The sequence below is a fragment of the Haemaphysalis longicornis genome, unplaced genomic scaffold (assembly GCF_048455015.1).
Source record: "Haemaphysalis longicornis isolate Haplotype H1 unplaced genomic scaffold, Haemaphysalis longicornis Haplotype H1 scaffold_10, whole genome shotgun sequence".
NCBI classification, from domain to species: Eukaryota; Metazoa; Arthropoda; class Arachnida; order Ixodida; family Ixodidae; genus Haemaphysalis; species Haemaphysalis longicornis.
The window spans coordinates 18,976,589-18,992,676 of record NW_027526204.1 but is presented as its reverse complement, the minus strand read 5'-3'; the positions used below and the strand labels follow the sequence as shown (position 1 = coordinate 18,992,676).

Sequence of the window (16,088 nt, the reverse complement as noted above, 5' to 3'; positions counted from 1 at the left end):
CGTGTTCCATGCACTGTGTTCTTGGATATTGTGTGGAGAATCTTGTTTATTTTCATTTGCCTGGTGGTATTACAGCCTTGTATATTGTTATTGCATATCGAATGGCGCTTTCAACTAAAGACTGGTATACTCGGTATCCGGTTTCTATGTTGCAACCGTCCTGTAGCTTATTAATAGATGCTGGCACAGCTCTTAGTTTCTTACATATTTGCATAATTTTTTTGTTCCAATTTAAATGCTCATCAATGCAAATACCTAGGTACTCTCTATGCTGAGCATGCATCAACTCTTGTGTGTAGAAAAACATTGAGGTTTGGACAGAGTACTTTGTAACGGCTTCTGATACACGATTTTCATTTTTGTTTGTTTACGAATACATATAGTTTGGCGATATCCAAGCTTGCTTATATCATCTTGCATAACTTCGACGGCATGTTCGTACGAAGAGTGCACATAAACTAACGCAGTGTCTGCATATTGATACAAATCGAACAATAAAGAGTGCATTTGTCATTTGTGTAAATGTTGAAAAGCAAAGGACCGATAGTAGAGCCTTGAGGAACTCTATACCTTAGTCATTTTGTTACCGATAGTGTTACCAATTTTTGCCGCTTGATGTCTGTCATTAAAGTAATTTAAATATATATATATATATATATATGTATATACACACATCTTAGGGGATGACGATTGATCGATGAAGTTTTCGAAAAATCGAATAATGCTTTTGTAAGATTAATTCTTTTAAACGATAAATATGCTGAAGTCGTGTGAGCGACATGAACCAAGAGTGCCGTGTTAAAATTCTGCCCAAGGGTGTCGACTCTCTTACTCGTGTTCGTATAATTCGCCTTATGTCACGGCAGAAACAATGCAGGTATGCTCAGATATTACAGCAATGCAAACTGCAAGGTGAGAGCCAAGACAGACAGGAAAATGTCTTCCTTATACAAATATGCACAATACAAAAAAAACTGCAAATGGGCACTTAGACCACATTACCGTTGATTAGAATTGCTAAGTAAACCACGGTTAACTGGTGCGCCGTGCGATTACGGTAAGTGCCGATGAATGTGATTCAATAAATAGTGCAAAGTACGAACGTAGTGGCAAGCCTGCCAGTCACATCAGTGCCAATACGATAATCTGCTTACCTGACCTGGAAATGTTTGTGAACAAGCCTAGAAGCAAACTGTTGCTTTATACTTATGCTAATAATATTTTATTAAAGTATATTTTTATTTTTGTTGTCTTTCACAAACCAATGCAAGCAATTAATTAATCGATCAATTAGTCCAGGTGTTGGCCACCTTTCGAGGCAGAGGGCTGAGTTTGAAAAAGCCGATACAGCAAGGGTGGGACGGCAAATCAGGGGTGGGGGGGAAGGGGAGTTTGAAAAAGCCGACACAGCAAGGGTGGGACGGCAAATCGGGGGTGGGGGGGAGGGGGTAAAGAAGGGGCATTGCTTGAACCGGTACAAAGAAAGGACATCAAGACGTTATTTTGCAAAGTGAAGATGGGGGTAATGCCAACTGGAACCGATCTTGCTTTGTTCCTGCCTAGCCACATTTGAGGTTAAAGTTGCCATGTCAGCCCTCATATAGAGGTAACAAAGGGGAAGGGGGCGGGTTCAGACGTCGTGCCGGGTGCCGCGTAATACTTGCCCATGGGACCCATGCAACCCCTGGCCTCAGGTTTCCGACCCCTGAATTTATTAAAGCCTGCCGATTAATCAGATCGGATTTTTAAATCCATGCCCGGCCTTAACATACACATATAAAAGTAAAAAGAGGCACAATAAAAACGTTACAACTTTAATGTTTGCATTTCTGTGCAAAATCAGGCATCCCGGTTCGAGGTCATTAGGAGCAAGAGCGAAGTGACGGCTGCTGCCGTGCTTGCTCATGCCGCGTTTTGCTGGCGAGTTTCTGTGGTCATTGAGTGTGATCTGTTCACCCTCGCTTGCGGTCGCTGACACCATGATTGTTAATTCTGTTAGTAAGCAAATGTTTCCAAGCCCATACAGCCGATACAGCTGCTATATTTACTTCTTATGGCTGTCTGCTATGTTTCTATCGCAAATTGATGCTTTGCTGTTTGGACAAACCTTTTTTTTGAACTGTCAGTCCTAGTATCCTCGGTATTCAATGGCGTGGAGTGCATGCAGGCAACCAAGTGTGCGCCGCCATATCTGTGGCCAAGCGTCTGTTGCTAGGCGACGTTGTGCGCACGGCCCGCAGATCAGGCCAAGCGCAGATCAGGCCGTGCTCTTCTCCTCCATGCAACCGTGTGAGAAACTGAGCGCACGCCGTCACTCGTTACGTCGGGCTCCGCGGGATGGCGGCACTTGTCCGTGCTAAGCACGACTGTGAATCACATGACTGTGTTTCACGTTACGAACTCTTCGCCAAACACAAAGTGTTGCGACGAGTTCACTGTGAGTGCGATTAATAACATCTCTGTTGGTGCCACAGTTTAGAATCGGATTGGAACGGAGCAGATGACGCACGCCGGTGTCTTTTTTTTTTCGGCATGCGGCCGCAGTGGCCCAGGCTGCACCGCGTCCGTGGCGCATCGGCCATGTCTGTGGCCGTTTCCAGTGTTGCCAAGCGAAGAATTTGACCGCTAAACTTTTCAATGAATAGCGTCTATAAGTTCTGATGCACATGGCACCTATAGATTTTCATTTCAAGTGAATCCGGCTTGGTCTTATTTTGGTTACTGATTGAACGATATATATTTATGACCGCTGCATGCATGTGACGATGTCTGCATCCCAAATATATGTAAATCATTAGAAGAGCTTTTTTTTATTGAGTCATTAGCATTAGCTACCAGAAAGAGTAGCAGTACTGAGACACATAACACACATGTGCATTTGACAAGCCGCTAATAAAAATGTGCCGAATTGGCCACTGAAGACTAGGTTTTTTCTGCGGTCAAATAAAGTACACAAAACACTTTGAAGCAAGGTGAACATACAGCAACATTTTCATTCTTTGTGCATAGGCTCCTTAACGATAGAAAATTATTGTTAGTAGGCTATGCCCTGCTCTTTAAAAATATAGAAATTTGTTGGCCTGCATGATTAAACATATTTTTGTGTACATTGGGTTCACTGTGAAAATTTTAAATAATGAAGTAAAAAATTGCATATGATGGAACCGCCCTTAGTGTTTTTAGTGAGCTTGTCCTCTTATGACCTGGATTTAAAAATATAAACGTGAAGTATGAATTCAAAGCCATGCACGCTGATGCCAGGAGTGATGCAGCAAGCTTTTAGCCACAATAAAATTTTTGGAGAAGAGGTAGAGGCAACTAAAAAGAAGCCCTAAATGATTTAGGTAACACAACTCTGGTAATGACCCTTTCAGGAGTAAGGGTGTACGGCATCAGCATTGCTGGGGGTGGGGTCTCTGCCCTCCCTAAAAAACAGCGGAAAGAGCTAGAGTCCCCTCCCCCTTTTTGCCTGTGTTTTCCCGGCAATTGTGTGATTGTGGGATTCACGTGTACTCTCGGAGCACACAGTCATGGTTATACAGGGTGTCCCAATTATCATGCAGCAAGTTTAAAAAAAAGAGCAATTGCATTACACAAGTAAAACGCAGTGCTTAATCTTTCCAGTTCAACGGAGTAGTGGCCAGTAATTCTTTTGTTAATGAGATTTAATTAACTAATCTAACGTGAAAAGTGGTGTTGCTATTATTAAAGTGCCACTGAGGCACTTGTAGGTACCCATGAGAGACATCGAAACGTGATGTTGTTAGTGACAAACTAATTGCGTACTCATTTGTTCTGAATGATAAAGAAACCCGACGAAATACGAAAAATACCATGTGACGGTTCTCCCTCCTGCATCATAAAGCAGAGCTCTCAAATGAGCTGATTACAATCAACTGCTTTGCCTGTCACACGCCCGAAAAGACGGCGCATCACCTTGATAATGGCATGGAAGGAGCAGCAACAACAAGTTCTGGTGGCTTAGCAGTGATATGTTTCTCTCAATTATGCGCCGCGCTTCTACTCTCATGGCCGAGTGATCCTCTGTATAACACAGGCCCCCTGATAATGCGATCGACAAGTTGCAGTAACCACAGGCTGAACATGAAATAGCCATTGAATATTTGAAAATCCCAGCTCTGCTAGCATCATATTGGAAGAGTGCACGCGCAGCTATATTTCATGGCAGAAACTTGCTTCGGACCAAAGCCAAATCAGAACGAGGGCGTCATTTTTCGGGAGTACATTCTTGACAAAAATAGGACAAAATGAACACATGGGGAATTGACCCACGTGTAGAGAAAAGGCAAAACCAGTGTGTTCAGTAGAGTAATGTATACCACTTAAAAAAGGGCTGGTTTGGCAACGGGAGGTCTGCACAAAACAAAGCAAAACCTCAAGTTTTAGTCTTCCTTTATTGCTGGTGCTTTGTAAGTGCAGTTGAACGTTAGCTACCGCCTAGCGGGTTGTTTGAATAGGTCTCCTTCTGCAGCTACGAGTACTGAGCCTGCTTTACCGCTTTTTCAATGGCTTTCTTGATAATCGATGGTGGGATTCTACTGCAGACATCCCTTATCGTTGACTTGAGCTCATCTGACATCGCCTTTAAGCACAATCTTTCTTGTAGCACAAAAGAAAGAAATCCACTGGAGAGAGATCAGGTTACTTTGCCGGCCAATTGGCAGGCCTGTGTCTTCCAATCCATTGTGTTTGAAAAATTGCATCAAGCCAGTTTCATGCTCAGCTGCTACTGTAAGCTGACATCCTGCCTTGCTGATACCACAGAAGTGGAAGACATGACAGTGGAACTTTGCTGAGGCACCGATCAACCGTTCCCTCAAAGATTTTATCCACTTAGCGCTGCCCAGGCAATGTCTGCATAAAGATGATGGGGCCAATTTTACCACGGGCGTAAATTGCGCACCACACTATGAAGGACCACTGGTACTAATGCCCAGTGCACTTTATCTAGTGTGGGTTTGAGTTGCTCCAATAGTGCACATTTTGTAGACTTACATGGCCGTTTGCACAAAAATTGGCTTCATCTGTCCACATGATGTTGCTAAGAAAGTCTGGTGATGCATCACGTTTTGTGAGGATCCCATTCAAGAAATCCAGACGGTTCTGCAAGTCCCTTTCTTCCAAGCATTGGGGCAGGTTAACATGGTACAGTTGAAAGGCCAAGTCCTTTAGAATTCTCCAGACTGACAACTGGGAAATTGGTGCTTGGGTGACTACATCTTAAGTGTTTGCAGCCATAAATGCAAAGATGTCCGTGCGTAGGTGGGTACTCACAGATGGAGGGTGTCCTGTGCCACTGTTTCTTGATGGTGCCGGTTCAGCTCGGGTTTTTATCATTTCTGTAGAACGGCAAGTTGGGCTGTGTCAGCAGTGCTGTGTCATCGTCCCGTTTTCTTTTCTCCCGTCTCCGTTCTGTTTTATCGTCCCGTTTTCTTTTCTCCCGTCTCCATTCTGTTTTTTCGGTATGATTTCATAATTTCTAATGATTGTTGATGCATCGGATTTAGCACCTCACGTCCATGACTGGTAAATCTGTGCGGCTTTTCTCTTGTTGCAATTTGCCTCTTCCAAGGCAAGGATCATATTCACCTTCTGCTCATTAGAAAAAGGCATGGCGATTGGGACAATGCAAAACGCACCTTTAAACCTTCGAGCTGATTTTGTCGATTCACTTTTGTTGGGACAGGTTCTGCAGCGAAAAAAACACCATCCATGCACTCGACCTGCGCTAAGGGAACCGCTATCACATCTTGTTTTCAACTAGCACCAAACGCAACGTGTTGCTTTGGCTGGGGCACATGAGGCGAATAAAGGAAAAACTAATTTGTGATTTTCTCTTTCTTTCATCATATTCTGGCTAACTGAAAGGTAGCTTGTTCGAGGGCAGTGCTTTATGATGCAGGTGGGAGTGCCGTAATGTGGTATTTTTCATATTTAGTGAGGTTCCTTTATCAGTCAAAATAAATGCTTACGAAATAGTATGTTGCTTAAAATACCGCAGTTATGTGTCCCTTGTGTGTACCCGCAAGGGCCTCATTGACACTTTAATTATTGGGACAGTACTCCTCAACCTAAATAAGTGCGCTTACCCATTTAAATCTCATCAATGAAAGAATTACTGGCCACAACTCCATTGTACTGGAAACATCATCCACTAGGTCTTCCCCAAGTAACGTCATTGCTTCTGGTGCATGATAGTTAGGACACCTTGTATGCATCTGTAGCTTTGTGATAAATATGCCTGTTTTAATCTGCTATTTTCTCATGCGTGTCTTTGTTCTACTAACAAACTCGATTCTCAACTTCCATGTAATTCAACGTGTTATGCATATTTTTATTCCCTTTTTTCCATTTTCAGAGCGCTGTTGGAACAAATGCAGGATCTATTGTGAGATCAGCTGTAAGCTTTTTCTGGCAATAAACAACTGGGATTCGCTCCTTTGTTTTGTGAATTTGTTCTTGATCTCCGCCTATTTGTACAGAGATGTTGTGCTGTACTGGCTGAAGCCATCTTCACAAACGTGCTGTACGAGTCTTGATGGCTCGTGTAATGTATAGTTTCTGATAATGCTTAGTCACACCATTCACTCTTAGTCGTGATGAGGTAGTTGATTGGCTCTGTTTCTGGTTGCCATTTTGGATCTAGTGCATTGAATGTATCAGGTGCGTTTAAGAGGCGTACACAAAGTTGGGATAAAATATATCTGCCCAAACACCAATTTCCATGCATTTGGGAAATTTTATGATAAGCTGCCATTCATGGCAGACAACATGCTGTTTTTAAGACATCGCACGTTGTGTTGCCGTGTTCAGAAACTTTGGAATGCATATGCGTGAATTCACTTATGGAGCTGGAACTCTGAAAGTAGGCGAGCACATTGCACGTTTTCGACAAGCCATTAAAGGTTGGATGCAGACCTGTGCACAAATGAATGTGGTGTTTATGCTGTGGCGTTGTCAGTGCATAGTCAGCAACCACATAGCAGAATTCATAAGGCTGTGTATGCTTGACTGTGGTCCCTAGTTTGTTTTCTACTAAGTATAGCAAGTGCTTTGTTGCCTGTTCAGTGTCCGTCGAGTATTTGACAGTAACGTTTTTCTTTTCACTGTTTTATTGATGTTCTGTGTCTGAAACCCATGTCTTTACAGTTGCCTTTTGAGTTCACTTCTTTTTTGTAGTTTGTCCTGCTTTTTCAAACTGCATTTTGTTTTCTGTCCTTATTGCTCCTTGAGAACTGCTCCAGTCCAAAATTGTGCAATACTGAAATTAGTTAAAAGGAAGTTCTGCCCATGATTGCCACTAAATCTGTGTGTCCAGACATCACTTTGGGCAGCTGGCTAGGCTGTGTATAAAGTGCATATAAAGTAATATTGAACACCGAAACACATCTGGTGTGCAATTATCTGCTGTGTTAGCTTGTGCAACAAAAACGCTGGATAATTGCAGCGCTTTTAACAAACCAGATCACTTGGTTACAAAAACTCAACCGAAAGAATTGATGGAGGGCTGTTAAAAAAAGTGAAGTGCACGGAACAGGCTGAGGCCCAAACCACTTGCGGGCGTATCATTTTGCAGTAGCCAGTGGGCTGTGAAGATGATTGCATACCAACCATGGTGCAATTTATTGGCAAAAACAATGCAACCAGTGTGTTTGACATTGGCATGCACCAGCCTTATGACTCCCCTTAGTAAACATAACCACTGTAAGCTCCTAATAGTAACGTCCTTATGCCATTTGAGCTGGTTGCACTCAGCAATACACCATTCTGAATAGTGTAAAATTGGTGTGATCAACATAGGGCTGCTGTGACATTCTACCTTTTATCCAGAAACCCTTTGGAACAGCAGTTAAGAGCTTTGTAGTGCATAAAAACATGGTCTAGGGTTGAATTTCATAATAAGCGTATTTGTGTGTTCCTATGGTAACACAACAGCTATCTAGCACCAGAGCACGGAAAGGTCTAAACGTTTTGTTTTGCTTGAAGAGCTAGCTCCCCCTGCTCAAGTAATGGGAAGAAGCTTTTTGTGGACAACACGCTGTACTTTTAAGATAATGTCGCTGAAAATTGGCTACCAAACACACTGTTTGCTGTCTAACCTCGGCCTTAAGCCATAACTAATGAAATAGTAGTTAACCTGACCACATACTTCTTTTGGAGCATCCCGTAAATACTGTGCTTGTGATTCGTCTTCTGAAGTGTCGAGTTTAAGGTTCGTCCAAAGGGAAGGCCTATCCTTTACTTTAACTACCTGTTTCAGCAGCTGACAGTGTTCCCAAGCCTGGTCCCTCGGCTCATGGCGAGTTTGGGAAGGACATTTCTCGGCACCAATGCTTTGAAGCCCGTTTACCACTCAGCTGTACGAAGAAGCCCGGGAGAAGGTTTGCATGCTCCTTCTGCCCGTACTCCTGCAACTCCAAGTAAGCTGATTGTCACGCCCTTCACAATTCGCTCATCAGCAGCAGTTTAGATCAATGTCTGCGTATTAAAGCAGCCTTTGCATGGGGCACACTGAATAATTTTGGTAATGGTAAGTGGGAACTCCGTGGACCGTGATCCCTCTTGTTGAAGTTATGGCCGTCTGTGGTGTTGCTTTGACAACTGAAGGGAGAAAACTCTGAAGGTTCCAGTTGATGTCTTGGTAAAGTACTGGCTAATGGATTGCCTATGGGCAGGGAGCTCTGAGTGCTTTCTGAGCATTCAGCTACAGCACAAACTTGATGTGATGCAGAAAAGAACACGGCAGGAGTGCTCGTGTTATGTTCTTTTTGTCCCCCATCAAGTTTTCAGTGTTCTATCATTATGAATGTATACCAACTGGCCCAGTTCTCGACCTTTTTGCTGGTAAAAGCTCTTCCATGCTTTACAATTTTTCATCAGAGGTCCTCTAAAAATGTTGTTTTAAGGGATGTTTTAAAGGGGTTCCACCCTGAAATAGAACAATTATCTCATCCAGTCAACTTAGCAACCCAAGAAATTCTTTAAAAATTTTTATCATTGAGCCCATATAAAGCACCAGTTACCAGAAAATTCGTCTTCAAAATCATAAGTTCTTGGATGCTGGAGGCAACTGCGCTGGGGAAAAAAACTCGTCTGGAGATATGTTTAGGAAGTTTATACCAGCAACCAGGCCGCATCCTCCGCCATGTAGCATAGGTGCTCTCGGAATGACCATCTTGGTGCACCCAGACCTAATTGGCTCCCAGAGGGTAGTGAAACGAAGGCCTTGTGATCAATGCATGGCAACTGTCAGGTGGGGCTCAATTTGTCATAATGGCAAAGAAAGTAAAACCAAGCACACAACACGAGTTGCTGTATTCAGAAAGCAACTTAGCCTATGCCATCGGGCAGCCTTTCGTAAGCGTTGAAAAAGCATGAGAACAAGAAAATGCCACCACACATTTCAGAAACCTTCATAACGCACGCTTATCAAAAGAACTTCTATCTGAGCAAGTTGGGCACCTGCAAGCCAGGCTAGCCTGCAACGTGCCACTTTGGGTATTGTGAGTGAGTGGGATTCTACTCTTGCATTAATAAAGAGGGGTGTTTCTATGTGCTCAAATCAGCCAACTCCATCTACGGATGGTCCCTGCAGGGAAATTTAGGCTGATCATCGCAGTGGATATTAGATCGCCGCTTGCACGGATGACAATCCCTTGCATAATTTTCACCCTCATTATAATTCTCTTCCTTGCAAAAGTAACATTTTATCTTTGAGTTGCAATGTGACAAGTGGTGGCAAATTATAGCCTCATGCACCAGCATTGTTGCTGGTGTAAAGGCAGTGCCAATGTGCTGGCACCGGCCACACCCTCGCAGACCCTCCAGGCTGCTGTGCTACCGTGCCACATGAGGACGGCTGCTGTGCACGCGCAGATCATTTTTGCATGGAGAACGCAGTTTATGCTTTTCAGCTTTATCTATTTGATGAGCATGACAGGCGAAATTTACAAACTCAAGTACCACATCCTCGTAGTCTGCAATGTTGGTCAGGAAAAGCTGCACTTAAAGTAGGATGGGAGCTACCTTAAATGGGCACTGACACAAAAAATTTGCATCTTGTTTTTTTAGTTGCGATAAGTAGCTAGTCACCTACTTGTCACCTGTAAAACATCATTTGCTTCAGCGTGCGACGGTTGTTTAATTAGAGACATTTTCAATGCGGCCAGTCGCAGTTTCGGTTTCAGCGGGCGCCGCGATACGATGGATTTTTTGTGAACAAAGCTGACCACGTGACCGTCGGAGGGATATCACAGAGCAGAGCTGCCGTAGCACTGTCGAATCCGCATCGCGGGCAGTTTCTGCGAATGCCCCCACGTACTGATCTCTTGAGCCGCTTTATTAAAAAGCAACCGTGGAAGTCATGCAGGCGCTGCGAGTGGAAATGCTACCGCGGCTAAAGAACGACGCGCGACACTAGAGACAGTGGGTGGCAAGACACGCGCTGGGGGCAGCCGGCCGGTCTGCGTACAGGTCCGCCTACAGATGTGTTCGGCTTAGCGCTGCGGCAGATATTCGATTGCCGCTCTCGTAAGCGGTGCAGATGACAATTTTTAATGCAACCCGCCATCGCATCATTAACTCCTTTCTCATATAAGTTGCCATGGTTGCGACTTGGGTACAATTGCGTACAGCGGTAACAAGCTATCACTCGAGCTACCTGCGCCGGCCTGGGCCACTTCGCAGCCGTGGCCGCTGCCTGCACAGTGACCGTGCGGCTCGCTCAGTGGGCTTTTCGTGCCTCCGGCGCGTTTTCGCGTCCAATTTAAATAAAAAGTAATATAAACAGAGTGCCTGGAATCCCTCTAGAACTTTGGTTGCGGCCAGCTGCCCGATGAGCTGACGTCACGTCGCCTCCGCTGCCTTTGCCGCCAACGATCAAGTCTCCGTGGATCGGGTCGTTCGTTCTCGAGAGCAGAAGCTCCACCCTCCGGCCTTCCGAATGGAGCGGCGAGCCGGCGAAAAGCGCCGGCAGTGTGGAAGCGGCAAACACAAACTCGTGACGTGTTTGGATGTTGTTTATTTACAAAATATCCGCAGGATGTCGATTGCGCGTGGTCCTCCGCTGGCTGCTCGGTTGCGTTTCGCCCACTTTAAAATTGATTTTAAATATGTTTTAGGCTTTATTCGCCGCTGATATTTTGCAGATGATGTATGTGTGTTCACATTAATCTATCTACGAAGTTATTGCGCCTTCAAAATTTTGTGTCAGTACCCCTTTAAGTAGACCTTACTCTTGGGACTGATAGCGTTATGAAACGGCACCCTTTCAGCATAAGTTTGATAAGTGCAACATGTTGAGGGGCCGAAAAGCATTGGAGGGCAGAAGTGATCGGCCACCCACCAGGATCACTCAGCGATGCCTTCATGCACTGCCATGTGTCGCCCCACACCTAGAACCCATGCAAATGTCTCAAGCGTCAATGCTACAGGTATCATCACTAAGAGCTGCAGTTCGGAATAAACAGACTTAATTCGGGGACCGCAATCACACTTTACAAAACTGCGAAATGGCCAGTGGTGCCATCTCTTCTCAAATTCAACCAAAAAATTGTGGCGAAATAACCAGCCTCAAAAATTGATAATCAGTGTAAAGCGAAGCAGTAGTGAGTCTGTTGAGAAAAACAAGGCATAGCAAGAAACATCAATAGGTCAATCCCCCTGGCAAACAGGTAGGCATTCACACTAGCAGTTCTTTACGTGGGCAATGGGTGTGGGAAGGGTGGAAACTACAAAGAAGCACAGTGTAGGCATCTTCCATGAAGTCTGATAACCAATGGTGTTTTTTTTTGTCATGGCTGTTGTAGCCAGAATTCACAGCCCGGGGTGCGTACTTAATGAAGGGTAGAGCAAGGAAGTCTAAATTGTGTTTGCTTTGCTGCTAGACTGATGTCAGAAGTGGCCAACTTTTGACATCACTGCAAGATGTGAATTTTTCAGACACTGGTGCATATCATTTGCTCTCGTGCTGTATTTTTCACACAATATTTTTTCTGCGCAAAAAAGAATCTGAATGCTTGAAAATCTTTTTAAAAAAGGGATGTGCCATGTGTGGTTTATGTTAGAAGTGAGAGACTACTTGTGCATAAAATTTGTGGATCAGTATGAAGTTTCTTGAAGTGCCACAAGTGAGCAACAAAGGGTTACCGCCTGTGGACGATCCTTGCAACAAGATATCTGGCTGTACCAGCCATAGACTTCCTTTATAAACAGCTCTTTTCACAGAATATGTGGGCTGCAATCTATTGGAGGTACTCTGCTTCTAAAACTTGTAGAGTTTGTCTCTATAATAGACTCTCAAGATATTTTGTTCCAGTGCTCTGCCATCTTGTTTAAATTTAGATAATCGGAATGGTTTATAACTTCCTGTGCCATTTTTTTTGTTCGACGCTAGGGCATAAACGCAGTGATGTGTAAAGTGCTTCCTCCCAAATTATTTGTTTTTCGTAGCTGCTTTGAGAGATCAGAACACTGAAGCAAACAGAGATGACTCCTTTTATTAAAAAGTCCACAATAACTGCAAAATACTTCGATATATGTAAACTTCCAATAAACAAAAGGCACAAAAGCAACTTTCCATCAATGCAGCAAGCGACAAGGGTTTTGCCAAAACAATTTTACCACTGAGGGGAATTTGGTTGTTTTGTGCTTCTGTTGGCTAAAGGATTGCACCCTCTCAAACTCCAGATACACACTGGTGCGCATTCAATTCTTGGACATGTTAACTTTATCATGCTGCGAGGTGTCAACTATTGAGCCCTTATTTGCAATGAAATTTCAAGACGTGTTGTTCTTACTTCCTTATCTCCATGCAGTGTCCTGCAGTGCAGTGCCTCCTTTCTCGACTTTGTTCTAGAATCTCAACTCGTGGCCAAGTATGAGCATGCTGGCGCGCCATGGGTTGCCATGATCACTGAGACTTATCGGTACAATCAAAACCTGAGCCATCGAAGAGTGCGAGAAACGTGCCACTACACAAACTTCTTACTCAATCTGTGTTTTCAGCAAAGAAGGTTGAGGGCCTCAAAAAGAAAGAAGCACCAGCTGGCACAAGCCTTTATGCAGTGGTCCTGCTGCTGCACTGCGCTCAGCCTCAGTAGTGGGCACTAACGTCAGTACAGAATATGAAAGTTTTGAATTTAAGGCCGAACTGACAGTTGTGTTGACGTTCGTGATTAAAGAATGTTTTAATATACCGCTATAATAATCCTTCAAGATTGAAGTATCGAGCACTTTCTCCTATTTGATTACATGCAAAAATTGACGGGCCCACATCACTCCTACTTTTAAAAAATTCTATAGAAGGAACATGAAGACAAAATACAAGTTTTGTTCATTAAAAACACTGCTTTCTCCCAATAACACTCATATCAATTTTATAGCAAGTTTCTCAAATATAATCGAGATATAAAGAAACCAAACTGATGGTGATTCCCCTGCCTTTTTCTTGGAATTTCTCCGATATAACAGAATCTTGTTCATGTGATGGGCAGCCGCTGACCGAAGCCATCGCCAAGAAACATGACTGCACAATTGTCGTGGGGCCTCTTGTTCCATTTAATCGTATCACTTCAATGCTAACTTGCCATGAACACTTTAATGACTACATTTTTAGTGCTGGCCTATATTTTAATGTTGGCCTCCTACCCATACCACATCACTGTGGTGCGAAATTTAAGTTTTTCATTATCTCTTCCGTTTTTTTCATGTAAAAAACAAAACAGCTGAGTGAGTTTTGGAAGGATACTTTGTTCACACTGAGCAAAGTTGTATTTCATCGTCATGGCCCCTTTAAGTAGGTTCAATTTATCGAGAGTCTACTGTGCATTCATATTTGAAAGTATTGAATTTGATTCGCATTTTCTTTTGGCATTCAGTCTATTTGCAGTTAAAGTTTAATGTGCTGGCACCTCAAATATTGCGCTTAGCCGATGTACCAGTGATTTGCTGATTTTAGATTGTTTTTTTTTCTGCTCAGTCTTGCTGTGGTATCGGATAGGCATGATCAGTTAACATGTGAGCAAGTGCTAACTTCCGGTAGTTGGTGGAGCACTGGCTCAAAGATGGGTCCTTTAGTTTACATGCTTTCTGGGAAGAAGCTTCTGAACTTCTTTAAAATTCCTGGCTTTCTAGGGCAAACGTCGCTAGGCATGAACTGGTGCATCGTGGGGAGAGGCCATTCGTCTGCGAAGTCTGCCACAAAAGCTTTCGTCAGAAAGGCACCCTGGACATTCACCGGAGGACCCACACTAACGAGAGACCATACGCGTGCCCAAAGTGTGACTGCCGCTTCAAGGACCCAGCTAACTTTACACGCCACCGTAAGCGGCACATGGATGACAGCGTCAAGAGGTACTTGTGCCACGACTGTGGCTTGAGGTATTTGACCAAGGCCGGCCTTTCAAAACATATGCTTACCCACACTGAAGCAGCTAAGTCTTGTGTTCCTGAAGTGTGGACAGAATGACGTTCGATGACAGCGATGACCCCGAAGGAGGCAAAAGGTACAGCTCGCCAACATGCCAAATATTTTTTTTTTGCTTCATTTGCCAAAATGCACAGCTGAAGGTTACAAGGTCTGACACGACAGCTGACTTCACGGCAGTATTTTACATATGGAGGCTAGCTTTATGGAAAGGCAACCGCAGTAAGAAATCAAGCAGGCCTTGAAGAAACTGCCATTTGTTCCAAGTTGGTTTGAAAAATAAAAATTTGAAAAGTAGTATTGGGTGTTTTATTTTTCCCATGAACGATTTGCATAAAAACTAAGCACACTGAACGATTGCTGGATCAGCAATATTTGGAAACTTTGGCTGTTGTATTGTAGTGTGAAAGGTTGGTGCCCGAGAAGCCAAAAAACAAAATCAGAGAGCTATGTTAACAATACGTTTAACTCGTAGCATATTTTGAATCTCGTGGGCATCGGGCAAGGGTTGCTTCAAATTTGCAGCAATGTGTCTCTGGTCTCAGGCCTGTGACGGAGTGGAGGATGTATTTGTGTGCACAGTCAATGGTGTGACAACCAATCACAGCTATAATCGTTTTTTGTCTTTGATTTTTCGTGTCGAAAAGTTGCAAACTGGTGTGTCCATAAGCCTTCATGCTGCTCCGTTTTTCATTGAATAAACTAAAAAATTCCAGCTGATTTCAACTTCTTCAGAAGCAATGTTTGAAAAATCACAAATGTGGTGCAGCTCCAAATGACTCCAGACAACCTGATTTAGTTTCAGCTGAAACAGCCACAACTCTTCATGCTTACGGCGCAAGGATGGTTTGCACAAAAAATTTTTATGCTAGCACTTAGGTGCACGGTGTGGCAAACTGCTCACAGAATGTGCCAATGTTATAATCACATTGTAATTTGCGACCTGGCATGTTCAATGCTGTGTCTAGGAATTAACCAAGATTTCGTACACAAAATATACTCGAGAACAGTACAAGTTGCACTTTTTATTGAGGTGCATGGTTTCATAATTACACTAATTCTTATTTGGTGCAAAATAAATGTTAGTTTAATAATTGCCGTCGGCTGAAGTAGTGGGCCGTTTATGTTTGTGTTGCAGGCCAAAGTTCATGTTTTTGCATGTGTAATTTGCTTTGCTGTGCAGAGCTATTCCACTGCTGTCAGTGGCATAGTCTAACTCTGCTATAAAGGTCTCCTCTTCAACGAAATTTCCACTTCAGTGAAATACTTCCAATTTCTCGTCAGCTAGGCATAGAAGTCAATACAATAAAGACCTCTCCTGAATGAACCATTTGTCAGGCTTGTTTTTACTTCAGCGAAATTTTCGCTCATTGGAGGTGGTCTTGAAAGTTTATTTTACGATGACATAACCATAACGCCAGCCATCTGTAACAATATAAACATCCACACCATTTAGTTTCCGATAATGTGTGAGCACACCACCACCCATAAACAAATGTGTAGATGGATGCCATTTTTCAGTGGTAGTAACGTGGCTGGCTGTCTTTCCACGAGATGCAGACCCACTTAGCCAAGCCAGAGCTACAGCCAATCTGCATCCAGTTGAAATTGCACAAATGTGCACTGCTGGCGCTGCACCGTG

At 43.5% G+C, this 16,088-nt stretch overlaps 1 protein-coding gene across 4 annotated transcripts in view; it reads left to right on the top strand.

Annotated features, from left to right (window-relative positions):
• LOC144158260 (uncharacterized) overlaps positions 1–14,919 on the top strand; it is a 28,180-nt gene extending 13,261 nt beyond the window's left edge. Inside the window, exons 3-5 of one of the 4 annotated variants that reach the window (XM_077689018.1) lie at positions 6,380–6,421; positions 8,285–8,441; positions 14,155–14,919. In XM_077689018.1, the coding sequence (XP_077545144.1) occupies positions 6,380–6,421; positions 8,285–8,441; positions 14,155–14,488 (533 nt within the window). In that variant the 3' untranslated portion in view covers positions 14,489–14,919. Of the gene's footprint in view, positions 1–6,379; positions 6,422–8,281; positions 8,442–14,154 lie in introns of all 4 variants that reach the window. The other 3 variants (XM_077689017.1, XM_077689016.1, XM_077689015.1) reach the window with 3 other exon arrangements.
• The last annotated feature ends 1,169 nt before the right edge of the window (positions 14,920–16,088 follow it).